The sequence below is a fragment of the Scyliorhinus torazame genome, chromosome 22 (genome assembly GCF_047496885.1).
Source record: "Scyliorhinus torazame isolate Kashiwa2021f chromosome 22, sScyTor2.1, whole genome shotgun sequence".
NCBI lineage: Eukaryota > Metazoa > Chordata > Chondrichthyes > Carcharhiniformes > Scyliorhinidae > Scyliorhinus > Scyliorhinus torazame.
Genome location: NC_092728.1, coordinates 20,917,683 through 20,932,123, shown reverse-complemented (window position 1 = coordinate 20,932,123; position 14,441 = coordinate 20,917,683). Strand labels below are relative to the sequence as shown.

Genomic DNA, 14,441 nt, shown 5'->3' with positions numbered 1-14,441 from the left:
GGCATTCTGCTGCTAATTCCAAGGTCTCCTCTTGGCGAAGGTCAGCGCAAGTTGAAGTGTAGAATCACGGTGCTCTGGAGGAAACGGGCAGTGGGGTATCTGCCACTCCTTGCCCCATCCGCCACCTGTTGGCAGAGGGGGGGGGAATGCATGCCAATAGGATAAACAGTCGAGGGCAGTGTGGGCTCTCAAGTGGGCAGAGGGATTCCTACGTGTGTGCGAGGGGGCACGGTTAGCTGAAATGCTTAACAATTTGGAGGAAGGGGCATGGCGGGGGCCGAAGGGGTAGCGCATGGGTTTTGGCCAATCGGGGCCAGATTCCTTGGTGATGGAACGCTGGTACAGTTGGCTTCATTTGGAAGTCTTTTTGATCACCGGGGGGGGGGGGGGACGACATTCCCAGTATTGGAACGGGTGAAGCTTTTTGTGACCCTCCTGCATCGGGACGCGCTGCCAATTTTCCGAGGGATCGTCGACTTATTCGGCAGGAGAAAAGGGAAGGGGTGTGGCTCGGTTAGCAAGTCCAGTCTGGTTGAGACGCTGTAATGTACCAGAGATTTCCAAGGGTTTTTTTTCATCCCCTGTTTATTTGAAAAGAGACTTGCCTGGTCATGTTCCTTTTCCTTGCATACCAACGAACATCTGTAGCTTCTAGTGGGTGTTGGCAAGCTGGTTGGGCCTTGAATTGGATGTTTTCTTGGTGCATTCACCATGGAGATTCCCTGACCAATCCGAGCCAACTTGCCAAACTCTGTGCCCGTTCCTCCCATAGAACGATAGAATCCCTACAGGGGTGAAGGAGGCCATTTGGCCCATCGGGTCTGCTCTGACCCTCAAAAGGGTACCGTACCCAGGCCCACTCGCCCCACCCAATCCCCATAACCCTGCCTAACCTCGACACCTTTGGACACCTAAGGGGCAATTTGGCCTGGCCGATCCAACTAACCTTCACACCTTTTGGACTGTGGGAGCACCCCCGGAGGGAACCCACGCAGACGCTGGGGGAGAGAGAGTGCAAACTCCACGCAGTCACCCAAGTCCGGAATTGAACTCTGGTCCCTGGCGCTGTGAGGCAGCAGCGCTGTGACCCACTGTGCCGCCGTGCTGCCCTTTAAATTCTTGCTCCCCCTTTGAAATTTGGTCTTCTTGCATCTGCCCTGATGAGTCCCAGAGAAAAAGATTCGACAGGACTTTTTTATTTCTCTTTTCAACCAATATCCCCCGCGTGTTTCCTCCTGCCTGGGGTCCAGGTTCCCCCTGCCGTCTGGGAGATGGGCGCAGGGTAAGACGGGTAGGTGGCGGAGGGAGGGGAAGGAATCTGTAGGGGACTGGTTTGTGATGACTGGTGTATGCGTGTCTCTCTCTCTCTCGTGTTTCCTCACGTTTGGTTTTCCCTCTCTCGCACAGCGTGCAACCCCAACTCTTGCCGCGCGGTTGGCCGCGGCCTTCAGCCCAAGGGCGTACGTGCCAAGGAGACGGCAGATTTCAAGGTCTACACCAAAGGAGCGGGCAGCGGTGAGCTGAAGGTGGTGGTGAAAGGACCAAGTGAGTATTTGGAGATCGGGGAGGGGTTGGTTGGTGGTGGGGGGGGGTCTTGCCCAGCTCCCTGGTGGTGGGGTTGGGGTCTTGCCCAGCTCCCTACGTGATGGGTCATTCTCCATCTTTGGCTCATCTATAATCTTCCGCAGAAGCGTTGGGAATTCCATTCTCACGGAGGGAGGGGAGGGGGGGGGGGACAAACGTTGGGTGGGAGAGGCGGGGTTCTGGTGTAAAGAGCTTTGAAAAATGTTAACTTTTTGTTTTGTTTACTTACCCTTTAACCTCTGACCCCGTCCTCCTGCCTCCTGCTGCCAGAGGGTCACGAGGAGCTGGTCAAGCAGAAAGATCTGGGCGACGGAGTCTATTCCTGCGAGTACTATCCCAATTCGCCAGGGACCTACACCGTCTCCATCACTTGGGGCAGTCAGCACATTCCCCGCAGGTTGGTATTGAGCCCCTTCCCCCTCGAGTGTCGTCTTTCCCCCCCCCCCCCCCCCCCCCCCCCCCCCCCTCGTTTTTCCATGGTGCAGAGGAAGGGGATGGGGGGGGCGTGGAGAGGTTGCGATATCAGTGGGGGGGGGGGATATGGGCCAGGGAGAATCATGGAGTTCCCCTGACCCACAACTTTTAATAGATTGTGGTATGGGGAGCACACGGCCCACTCTACAGGTGTGGGACAGCAGAAACGGAAAAATATTTTTTTAAAGCAAAACAATGTTTATTCTATGAACTCAAGTTAACCTTTTTAAAACATACAGTGAACACCTTAGCAACCATCAATTCAAATACAACCCCCAAAGAATACAACACTAAGTAATCCTTAATAACCTCCCAACAACATCCAGAAGACAGAAGAAACAACTTTTAACAGAAGCACATCAGGTTTACATTCACTACTGAAACCATTTATAACTCTGAATTCACCAAATGATCAAGACGCAGTCTTTTCATGGCAGAGAGATCAACAGTACACCTGCTCTGTCTGGCTTCAGCTCCCAACACTGAAAACTAAACTAAAACACACCCTGCAGCAAACGGCCTAAAACAAAAGTAAAAAGATGACAGCCCAGCTCCACCCACTCTCTGACATCACTGATAAGCACCCATTTCTTAAAGGTATTCTCACATAACATTGGGATGTCAGTGGTTGGGGGGGCGTGGGGCGGTTGGGATGTCGGTTTGAGGGGGGGGGGGGGATTTGCCCCGCCAATTAAGCCCGTGTTTGTTTTTCTCCGGCAGTCCGTTCGAGGTGAAGGTTGGATCGGAGGCCGGCCCTCAGAAGGTCCGGGCCTGGGGACCAGGCCTGGAGGGAGGAGTCGCTGGGCAGTCGGCCGATTTCGTCGTCGAGGCGATTGGCACGGACGTGGGGACGCTGGGTGAGTCGCCCCAGACGGGGGTGAGGGCGTGTGCGTGGCCTTCATTGGCTGTTTGACCCGAGTCCACAGGATGCTCAACCCCGCCCACCCCTGAGGGGGAAAAGGGGTTTGGGTGGAGTGCAGAGATTTCGAGGCCCAAAACTGAGGCTGCGCATGGAGCTCTGGCTCTGCTGGCGGGGTTACCCACTCCGCCCCTGCCACTGCCTCAACCCTCCCTCCCTTGGCCTTGTAACCTCCTCCAGCCCCCTACAAGCCTCCCTTTTTCTGTAATCTCCTCCTGGCCTCATACGAGCCTCCCTATCTGTAACCTCCTCCAGCCCCCTACGAGTCTCCCCATGAGGATTAAGAGTTACATTGCCAGGTGGGTTTGGGGTGTTGGGGGGGGGGGAAGAGAAGGTGGAGTTGTGGTCTGATTGAATGGAGGAACAGGCTCGAGAGGGGCTGAATGGGCCTCCTCTTGTTCCCGTGTAACAGGCTCGAGAGGGGCTGAATGGGCCTCCTCCTGTGTAACAGGCTCGAGAGGGGCTGAATGGGCCTCTTCCTGTTCCTGTGTAACAGGCTCGAGAGGGGCTGAATGGGCCTCCTCCTGTGTAACCGGCTCGAGAGGGGCTGAATGGGCCTCCTCCTGTTCCCGTGTAACAGGCTCGAGGGGGGCTGAATGGGCCTCCTTCCTGTTGCTGCGTAACAGGCTCGAGAGGGGCTGAATGGGCCTCCTCCTGTTCCCGTGTAACAGGCTCGAGAGGGGCTGAATGGGCCTCCTCCTGTTCCCGTGTAACAGGCTCGAGAGGGGCTGAATGGGCCTCCTCCTGTTCCTGTGTAACAGGCCCGAGAGGGGCTGAATGGGCCTCCTCCTGTTCCTGTATAACAGGCTCGAGAGGGGCTGAATGGGCCTCCTCCTGTTCCCGTGTGACGGGCTCGAGAGGGGCTGAATGGGCCTCCTCCTGTTCCCGTGTGACGGGCTCGAGAGGGGCTGAACGGGCCTCCTCCTGTTCCTGTGTAACAGGCTCGAGAGGGGCTGAATGGGCCTCCTATATTTTGTGTGTGCGATGTAGGGTGACTGACCTGTGGCATTCTGGGCCCTCCCCCCTCCTGACCAATAGGTTTCTCCGTGGAGGGTCCATCCCAGGCCAAGATAGAGTGTGACGACAAAGGCGACGGATCGTGCGATGTCCGCTACTGGCCGACTGAAGCCGGAGAGTATGCCGTGCATGTGCTTTGCAACAACGAGGACATTAAGTACAGTCCCTACATGGCTGACGTCAAACCTGCCCTGACCAACTTCAAACCAGAGAAGGTAAGAAACTGTGCCAAGTATTGCCATCCGGAACCAGATCCCAATGTAGCTAATCAATGTAGTGACACTGTAACCCTTAACTGCTATCTTTATTCACACTAAAACAACAAAACCATCTCGGCCCTCAATCCACTTTGGTATACTGTTAGCACTCAGGAATACCTGCTGATACTTTACTTTGGGACGGTTACGAGAGATGAACCTGCATCTTGAGAACAATTGCAGGATCTCCAGCTGAAGTCTTCAGAAACTGTCTTCCTGTTTTGACTTCCGTCCCCAGAGGCAACTTGGAAACTCCTGTCTGTCTCGATTCACTGTTGAGACTGACTGCCTATCCTGTTCACAGGCTTCTGATCCATCCCCAGTCAAATCTTTAACTGGAGTGCAGTGAGAGGGTAGCACAAGTGGAGAGCACTGGCTTCACAGCGCCAGGGTCCCAGGTTCGATTCCCCGCTGGGTCACTTGTCTGTGCGGAGTCTGCATGTTCTCCCCGTGTCTGTGTGGGTTTCCTCCAGTTTCCTCCCATAGTCCAAAGACGTGCAGGTTAGGTGGATTGTCCATGATAAGTTGCCCTTAGTGACCAAAAAAGGTTAGGTTGGGTTACGGGGATAGGGTGGAAGTGAGGGCTTAGTGGGTTGGTGCAGTCTCGATGGGCTGAATGGCCTCCTTCTGCATTGTATGTTATGTGAGAGCAGAGGCTCGACTATCTAATTAACTCCACCGAGAACCCCCCCCTTAATCCAGACAAAACTCCATTAGCCCAAGCTTTTATGATGCTTTAATTGCAGCTCTGGCTCTCAACCTTTCAAACCAGGATTTATTTTAAAAACACAACTGCAGCAGTCACACACTAACCCAGGCTTTTAACCCTTGCTGTACCAAATAGATTTAATACAATGTCTGAAATCCCGACATTCATCACACCTCCCTCCTTAAAAACCCTACTATAACCCAGGCTTTTAACCCTTTCTGTACCAAATACAGAAAATACAATATATCTTAAATTCCTACCATTCACCACAGGAGGATTTGGCCTCCGTATGGAAGGAAGGGTACACTTGCCTTGTCAGTCAGTACAGTGAAGGTTCAGTAGATTGGGGGTCCCTGGGTGAGCGGGTGGGGTAGTTGTCCTACAATGAGGCTGAGTAAATTGGGTCTTTATTCTCTGGAGTTTTGAACAATGGGAGGCGATCTCATTGAGACATACAAGATTCTGAAGGGTGGGGGGGGGGGCAGGGGGGGATGCTATGACCAGGCGGGGGCGCTGAGAGATTTGTCTCTGCTGGGCGGGGAGTCTAAAGCTGCCACACGGGTTCCTGGTGCTCCACTGGCTATTCCTGGGTGGTACCCAGAACTGCTCAGTGACTCCCAAGTGGGGTCTAACCAGGGTTTTGTATAGTTGCAGCAGAAACTGTGTCTTTCTTGGATTGGATTGGATTTGTTTATTGTCACGTGTACCGAGGTACAGTGAAAAGCATTTTTCTGCGAGCAGCTCAACAGATCATTAAGTACATGAGAAGAAAAGGGAATAAAAGAAAATGCATAATAGGGCAACACCAGGTACACAATGTGAATACATAAGCACTGGCATTGGATGAAGCATACAGGGTGTAGTGTTAATGTGGTCAGTCCATAAGAGGGTCATTTAGGAGTCTGGTGACAGTGGGGAAGAAGCTGTTTTTGAGTCTGTTCGTGCGTGTTCTCAGACTTCTGTATCTCCTGCCCGATGGAAGAAGTTGGAAGAGTGAGTAAGCCGGGTGGGCGGGATCTTTGATTATGCTGCCCGCTTTCCCCAGGCAGCGGGAGGTGTAGATGGAGTCAATGGATGGGAGGCAGGTTCGGGTGATGGACTGGGCGGTGTTCACGACTCTCTGAAGATTCTTGCGGAATGCAAGACTTTATATTCCAATCCTCTGCGTATCAAGTCTTGCATTCCATTAGCCTTTTTGATTATTTTCTACACTTGTTCCTGGCATTTTAAGGACCTCCTTTGCACCTGAACCCTCCAGTCTCTTTGGACATCCACTGTACTTAACCTCTCTTCCATTTAGAAAGTATCCTGCTCTGTCTGTTTGAGTCCAAAATGGATAACCTCCATCTGCTTCCATTGAATTCCACCTTCAATTGTATCCATTCACCGGGTCTGTGGATAGCCTGTATACTGTTAGTCAGAGAGGATACCCACACACTACAGTTCAAAGGGCAAACTATCTTTTGATCCCGTACATGGCGTTATTAAGGGGCCATGCTAGATGTCATATTTAGATCAGCATATCATGGTGCAATTACACACACACACTGATGGACATGCAGTAGAACCAACCAACACACACACAACATCGCAGCCAATCACCAGTGAGAGCACACACATTATAAAAACAGGGGACACTACAGTTCCTGCACATTCCAGCAGCAGCCAGCTCAGAGCACCGAGCTCCGAGCCTGCCACTCAGACACTCACCATGTGCTGAGTGCCTCCCCCAGATAGTAATAGGACAGTGTCCACAGGTTAACTGGTAATGCACGTACACAAGTTAGCAGTGTGCTGTCACAGTTGAGTGTGAGTTAAACATAGAACATAGAACATAGAAAATACAGCACAGAACAGGCCCTTCGGCCCACGATGTTGTGCCGAACCTTTGTCCTAGATTAATCATAGATTATCATTGAATTTACAGTGCAGAAGGAGGCCATTCGGCCCTTTGAGTCTGCACCGGCTCTTGGAAAGAGCACCCTACCCAAACTCAACACCTCCACCCAACACCAAGGGCAATTTGGACATTAAGGGCAATTTATCATTGGCCAATTCACCTAACCCGCACATCTTTGGACTGTGGGAGGAAACCGGAGCACCTGGAGGAAACCCACGCAGACACTGGGAGGATGTGCAGACTCCGCACAGACAATGACCCAAGCCGGAATCGAACCTGGGGCCATGGAGCTGTGAAGCAATTGTGCTATCCACAATGCTACCGTGCTGCCCTTAAGAACAAATAAATCTACACTATAGCATTTTCCCGTAATCCATGTACCTATCCAATAGCTGCTTGAGGGTCCCTAATGTTTCCGACTCAACTACTTCCACAGGCAGTGCATTCCATGCCCCCACTACTCTCTGGGTAAAGAACCTACCTCTGATATCCCTCCTATATCTTCCACCTTTCACCTTAAATTTATGTCCCCTTGTAATGGTGTGTTCCACCCGGGGAAAAAGTCTCTGACTGTCTACTCTATCTATTCCCCTGATCATCTTATAAACCTCTATCAAGTCGCCCCTCATCCTTCTCCGCTCTAATGAGAAAAGGTCTAGCACCCTCAACCTTTCCTCGTAAGACCTACTCTCCATTCCAGGCAACATCCTGGTAAATCTTCTTTGCACCTTTTCCAGAGCTTCCTTCCTAAAATGAGGCGACCAGAACTGTACACAGTACTCCAAATGTGGCCTTACCAAAGTTTTGTACAGCTGCATCATCACCTCACTGCTCTTAAATTCAATCCCTCTGTTAATGAACGCGAGCACACCATAGGCCTTCTTCACAGCTCTATCCATTTTGTGGCAACTTTCAAAGATGTATGAACATAGACCCCAAGATCTCTCTGCTCCTCCACATTGCCAAGAACTCTACCGTTAACCCTGTATTCTGCATTCATATTTGTCCTTCCAAAATGGACAACCTCACACTTTTCAGGGTTAAACTCCATCTGCCACTTCTCAGCCCAGCTCTGCATCCTATCTATGTCTCTTTGCAGCCGACAACAGCCCTCCTTACTATCCACAACTCCACCAATCTTCGTATCGTCTGCAAATTTACTGACCCACCCTTCAACTCCCTCATCCAAGTCATTAATGAAAATCACAAACAGCAGAGGACCCAGAACTGATCCCTGCGGTACACCACTGGTAACTGGGATCCAGGCTGAATATTTGCCATCCACCACCACTCTGACTTCTATCGGTTAGCCAGTTCGTTATCCAACTGGCCAAATTTCCCACTATCCCATGCCTCCTTACTTTGTGCAGAAGCCTACCATGGGGAACTTTATCAAATGCCTTACTAAAATCCATGTACACTACATCCACTGCTTTAACCTTCATCTACATGCTTGGTCACCTCCTCAAAGAATTCAATAAGATTTGTAAGGCAAGACCTACCCCTCTCAAATCCGTGCTGACTATCCCTAATCAAGCAGTGTCTTTCCAGATGCTCAGAAATCCTATCCTTCGGTACCATTTCCATTACTTTGCCTACCACCGAAGTAAGACTAACTGGCCTGTAATTCCCAGGGTTATCCCTAGTTCCTTTTTTGAACAGGGGCACGACATTCGCCACTCTCCAATCCCCTGGTACCACCCCTGTTGACAGTGAGGACGAAAAGATCATTGCCAACGGCTCTGCAATTTCATCTCTTGCTTCCCATAGAATCCTTGGATATATCCCGTCAGGCCCGGGGGACTTGTCTATCCTCCAGTTTTTCAAAATGCCCAACACATCTTCCTTCCTGACAAGTATTTCCTCGAGCTTGCCAATCTGTTTCACACTGTCCTCTCCAACAATATCGCCCCTCATTTGTAAATACAGAAGAAAAGTACTCGTTCAAGACCTCTCCTATCTCTTCAGACTCAATACACAATCTCCCGCTACTGTCCTTGATCGGACCTACCCTCGCTCTAGTCATTCTCATATTTCTCATGTGTAAAAGGCCTTGGGGTTTTCCTTGATCCTACCCGCCAAAGATTGTTCATGCCCTCTCTTAGCTCTCCTAATCCCTTTCTTCAGTTCCCTCCTGGCTATCTTGTAGCCACAGTTACACCATCTCCAGCCGTGTTGGTTCGTTTGTACATCAGAACACCCAACATGACACTAGATTTACAAGTGGCAAAGACCACACAGCACATCTTGACTTCAACAATGTGCGCAGTGAAATTCCGGCAACTCCCCGTCGCCCCAAATAGACGCGGTTGCCATTGGATCGCCACTTAAGCCCAAATGGTGCGTTGGGCGAAAGCGCAGCATTGACCTTCATTGCGAGAGGACCTTGGGTACAAGAGCAATGGACCCTGCAAGGATGCCTTGGTCCTTGCCCGGGGCCTTGGATGAGGCTGCACCTGGAGCATTATGGGAAATTTTGGACTCCTTATCGAAGGAAGGATACAGTTGCCATCGAGGATGTGCAGCGAAGTTCACCAGGCTGATTCCTGTGATGTCAGGATTGTTACGAGGAGAGAGTGGGTCAACTCTCTCTTAAGGGCAGCAGGGTAGCACAAGTGGATAGCACTGTGGCTTCACAGCGCCAGGGTCCCAGGTTCGATTCCCCACTGGGTCACCGTCTGTGCGGAGTCTGCACGTTCTCCCCGTGTCTGCGTGGGTTTCCTTCGGGTGCTCCGGTTTCCTCCCACAGTCCAAAGATGTGCAGGTTAGTTGGATTGGCCATGATAAATTGCCCTTGGTGACCAAAAAGGTTAGGAGGGGTTATTGGGTTATGGGGATAGGGTGGAAGTGAGGGCTTAACTGGGTCGGTGCAGACTTGATGGGCCGAATGGCCTTTTAACTGGGGCCCTGTGTTCAGTGGAGTTGAGAAGCATGAGAGGGGATCACATTGAAATGTATAAAGTTCTGTCGGAGCTGGACACACTGGATGGGGAGGGGGAAATAATGATTTTTCTGCCTGGGGGGGGGGGGGGGGGGCAGTGGGGTTAGAGAACAAGGGGTCACAGTCTATTATACAGGGTCGTCCGTTCAGGACTGAGATGAGGAGAAACCTCTTCACTCCGAGGGGGGTGAACCTGTGGCATTCTCGACCACAAGAGGCTGTGGAGGACCAGTCACTGAATATCTTTAGGAAGGAAATAGATTTCTAGACTGAAAGGTGTTGAGGAGTAAGGGGAAAGGAGTGTAGCCTCAAATAGCGGATCAGTCGTGATGGTGGAGCAGGCCGCAGATGGGCCGAATGGCTACCTCCTGCTCCTGTCTTCGATGGATAGATCCCATTTGAGTGTGGAAGGAAGCTCGCATATTGGAATTCACAGATGGGCGCAGCAAATGTCGGAACTACGCAGTTGGATAGTAGGTTCAGGGTCGCACATCGTGGATGCTTTTCTCGTGGAACCCGACGGAGGTGTTGCCGAACATTGGGTCTCGAGGGGACCCCATGGCAACGACGGGGTGTGGCCGGAACCCGACTCACCTGGGTTAGTGGGTGTGTTCGACTGCTGCAGGTGTGTTTTTAAAGAATCCTGGTTTGCAACACAGCTAGGCCTTTGGGAAGCCAGAGGTGCAATTAAAGCGTCGTAAAAGTTTGGGCGAATGGATTTTTGTTTGGATTAAGAAATCTGTGCATGTTTTTAAGGCCGAGGTGGATAGATTCTCGATTAACGAGAGAAGGGGTGAAAGGTCATCGGGCGGGGGGGGGGGGGGGGGGTTGCTCGGGCATAGTTGTGGAAAGGACCGAAGTCTCCAATTGGATGCAGGGAATCTCTTACACTCTCCTCTTCTGCAGGTGCGAGCCTATGGCCCAGGGTTAGAGAGCACAGGAATGGTCATCAACAAGCCAGCTGAGTTCACCGTGGACGCCAAGAATGGTGGCAAGGCCCAACTGAAGGTGTACGGTCAGGTAAAATGTCGCCTAGCACAAATGTCTTGTCTCATTTTTCCTCTTTCCTCCCCCACGCCCCCCTCCTCCCACCCCACGCCAACGAGTCAACCTTTAAATTTTTTAATTCCCTTTTCTAAGGATTCTGCAGGCCTACCCATCGATGTACGTGTGAAGGACAACAAAGATGGCACCTACTCCTGCTCCTACACCCCCAAAAAGCCCCTCAAGCACACGGTGATGGTGTCTTGGGGAGGCGTCAACATACCCGAAAGTCCCTTCAGGGTGAGTCGGCGGCGTCCCTCTTTGTGTGCCCTTTGAACTCTGACTCCCAACTGTCTCTTTGCCTTGTTGACTCTCTCTCTCTCTCTCTCTCGCCCCCTCCCCTACTCCAGGTCAACGTGGGAGCAGGCAGTCACCCCCAGAAGGTCAAGGTTTACGGCCCGGGCGTGGCCAAAACTGGGCTGAAGGCCTTCGAGCCTACCTACTTCACCGTGGACTGTGCTGAAGCTGGGCAAGGTAACATGAGGTCCTCCCCTGCCGATTGCCTCCTGGCCAGAGAGGGGGCATTTGCAGCAATTTGGGTGGGAAGGACACGGGAGAGAGACCATATTGGGGTGCAATTCTAAAAGGAGGGGGGGGGGGGGCGGGGTGTCTCTTGAGCACCAAACAAAATAAGTGTAAAGGACCACTAATTGGTGGAGGTGATGGCATTTCAACGTTTGGGGTGGCCATTGGTGACCGAAGAGGACTTGAGGGTATATGTGTGGATTGGAGTTGTTTATTGTCACGTGTACCGAGGTACAGTGAAAAGTATTTTTCTGCGAGCAGCTCATTAAGTACATGAAAAGAAAATACATAATAGGGCAACACACGAGGTACACAATGTAACAACGCAAGCACTGACATCGGGTGAAGCATACAGGGTGTAGTGTTAATCCGGTCAGCCCATAAGAGGGTCATTTAGGAGTCTGGTGACAGTGGGGAAGAAGCTGTTTTTGAGTCTGTTTGTGCGTTCTCGGACTTCTGTATCTCCTGCCCGATGGAAGAATGAGTAAGCCGGGTGGGAGGGGTCTTTGATTATGCTACCCGCTTTCCCCAGGCAGCGGGAGGTGTAGATGAAGTCAATGGATGGGAGACAGGTTCGTGTGATGGACTGGGCGGTGTTCACGACTCTCTGAAGTTTCTTGCGGTCCTGGGCCGAGCAGTTGCCATACCAGGCTGTGATGCAGCCCGATAGGATGCTTTCTATGGTGCATCTGTAAAAGTTGGTAAGGGTTAATGTGGACATGCTGAATTTCCTTAGTTTCCTGAGGAAGTATAGGTGCTGTTGTGCTTTCTTGGTGGTAGCGTCGTCGTGGGTGGACCAGGGCAGATTTTTGGAGATGTGCACCCCTAGGAATTTGAAACTGCTAACCATCTCCACCTCGGCCCCGTTGATGCTGACAGGGGTGTGTACAGTACTTTGCTTCCTGAAGTCGATGACCAGCTCTTTAGTTTTGCTGGCATTGAGGGAGAGATTGTCGTCGCTGCACCACTCCACTAGGTTCTCTATCTCGCTCCTGTATTCTGACTCTCGTTATTCACAATCCGGCCCACTATGGTCGTATCGTCAGCAAACCTGCAGATCTTCGAAGGTGTGAGACCGGTTTGAGAGTGCAGTTAATAATGCAATATCCAGGATGGTCCTCTCTGAAGCGGGCCAGCGAATTGCCTCCTGTGCTGATTTTGCAATTCAAAGTTGTCGACTTGTTTGTTGAGTTGGGATCGAACTCTCTCTCCCTCCCCCTCAATTTCCACTCTTTCTCCAGGTGATGTGAGTATTGGGATCAAATGTGCCCCAGGAGTGGTGGGCCCGGCTGAGGCGGATATCGATTTTGACATCATTCGGAACGATAACGACACTTTCACGGTCAAGTACACAGCCCCTGGGGCTGGACACTACACCATCATGGTCCTCTTTGCTGATCAGGTGAGTGGGGCAGGGTGCTTCACCTGTGTGCGCTCCTCTCTTTCTCCCCCCCCCCCCCCCCCCCCCAAAACCCCCGGTACCCCGATTGTCCCTGTCTGAGGTCGCATCCCATCTTCGACTGCTTTCTGCTGGAGGTTAGATCAGACACAACTTGACACCCGAGCGACGGAGGACCGAAAGCTCGGTCAAGGAGGTTGGTGTTTAGGGAGCGTCAAGGAGAGGGAGAGATTGGAGGAGCGCAGAGATCTTGGAGGGTTGTAGGGGCTGGTGGAGGTTGGAGATAGAGAGGGTTGTAGGGGTTGGAGGAGGTTACAGAGATGGGGAGGGTTGTAGGGGCTGGAGGAGGTTACAGAGATGGGAGGGCAGTTGGGGCTGGAGGAGGTTACAGAGATGGGGAGAGTTGTAGGGGCTGGAGGAGGATCAGAGATGGAGAGGGTTATAAGGGCTAGAGGAGGTTATAGAGATGGGGGGGGGGGGAGGGTTTAGAGGCTGGAAGAGGTTAGAGATGGGAGGGCAGTTGGGGCTGGAGGAGGTTACAGAGATGGGGAGAGTTGTAGCGGCTGGAGGAGGTTACAGAGATGGGGAGGGTTGTAGGGGCTGGAGGAGGTTACAGAGATGGGGAGGGTTGTAGGGGCTGGAGGAGGTTACAGAGATGGGAGGGCTGTTGGGGCTGGAGGAGGTTACAGAGATGGGGAGAGTTGTAGCGGCTGAAGGAGGTTACAGAGATAGAGAGGGTTGTAAGGCCTGGAGGAGGATCAGAGATTGAGAGGGTTATAAGGGCTAGAGGAGGTTAGAGATGGGGAGGGTGTTGGGGCTGGAGGTCACACAGATAGGGAGGGTGTAGGGGCTGGAGGAGGTCACAGATAGGGAGGAGGGTGAAACCTGGGATGAGGATTTTAAAATGGAGTTACCGGACTAGGAGCCTGCGTCGGTCAGCGAGCACGGGGTGACGGGTGAATGGTGACAGAGTTAGGACATGGAGTTCTGAACTTAAACCTTTTATAGGTTAACTCTCTGCAACCTCTGGTGCAGAGCCTCAAGGTGATGTGTATAGGCCTCTGAATTCCTTCCCCCCCCCCCTCATCGCCGATACATGTTGATGTGCCATGAGTTATAACTCCAAAGTTGTGGAACGAAACTGTGGCTTTAATAAGCTAAACGAGAACCTGCTGGCAACTGACTCTGAACTGGGGCAGGGCCAGAGGTCGGCCATCTTTATACAGAGCCTGAGGGGAAGAGCCACAGGCGGAGCCAACAAACAACGGGGGGGGGTAGGCGATGGATGCAACAGGGCCTCCTGTACAATTTCACCTCAACAAAAACTGATCAGATTCCATCTCTGTATGTAGTTTGATTTTGAGATTTTCACACAGGCCAGTTGATATTAAAATGTTCCTCCTGCTGTTTTTAATTGTGTCTCGAGGCTATTCCGATGAGTCCGCTGAGAGTGAAAGTGGATCCTTCTCATGACGCCAGTAGAGTGAAGGCTGATGGCCCTGGATTGAGCAGGACTGGTAAGAGAAGCTCCCTTTTCGATTCTGGTGGGTTGGTGTTTTTGCAGTGCATTGTGGGTTGGTGGCCATGTTGGATTTGTGTCAGCCATTTCATAGCCAAACAGTTTTTTAAAGTGGATGTGCAGTAGAGTGTCGCTGGCCGGGCCCAGCATTTA

The 14,441-nt window shown here is 51.8% G+C and overlaps 1 protein-coding gene across 1 annotated transcript in view; it reads left to right on the top strand.

The window, feature by feature from the left end:
- Positions 1-1,345: 1,345 nt before the first annotated feature.
- Positions 1,346-14,441, top strand: part of LOC140399453 (filamin-A-like) — a 64,909-nt gene continuing 51,813 nt past the window's right edge. Inside the window, 9 exon segments of the mRNA XM_072489030.1 lie at positions 1,346-1,545; positions 1,855-1,981; positions 2,779-2,915; positions 4,016-4,209; positions 10,708-10,821; positions 10,942-11,085; positions 11,196-11,319; positions 12,612-12,772; positions 14,196-14,286. Coding sequence (XP_072345131.1) covers positions 1,350-1,545; positions 1,855-1,981; positions 2,779-2,915; positions 4,016-4,209; positions 10,708-10,821; positions 10,942-11,085; positions 11,196-11,319; positions 12,612-12,772; positions 14,196-14,286 — 1,288 coding nt within the window. The 5' untranslated portion in view covers positions 1,346-1,349.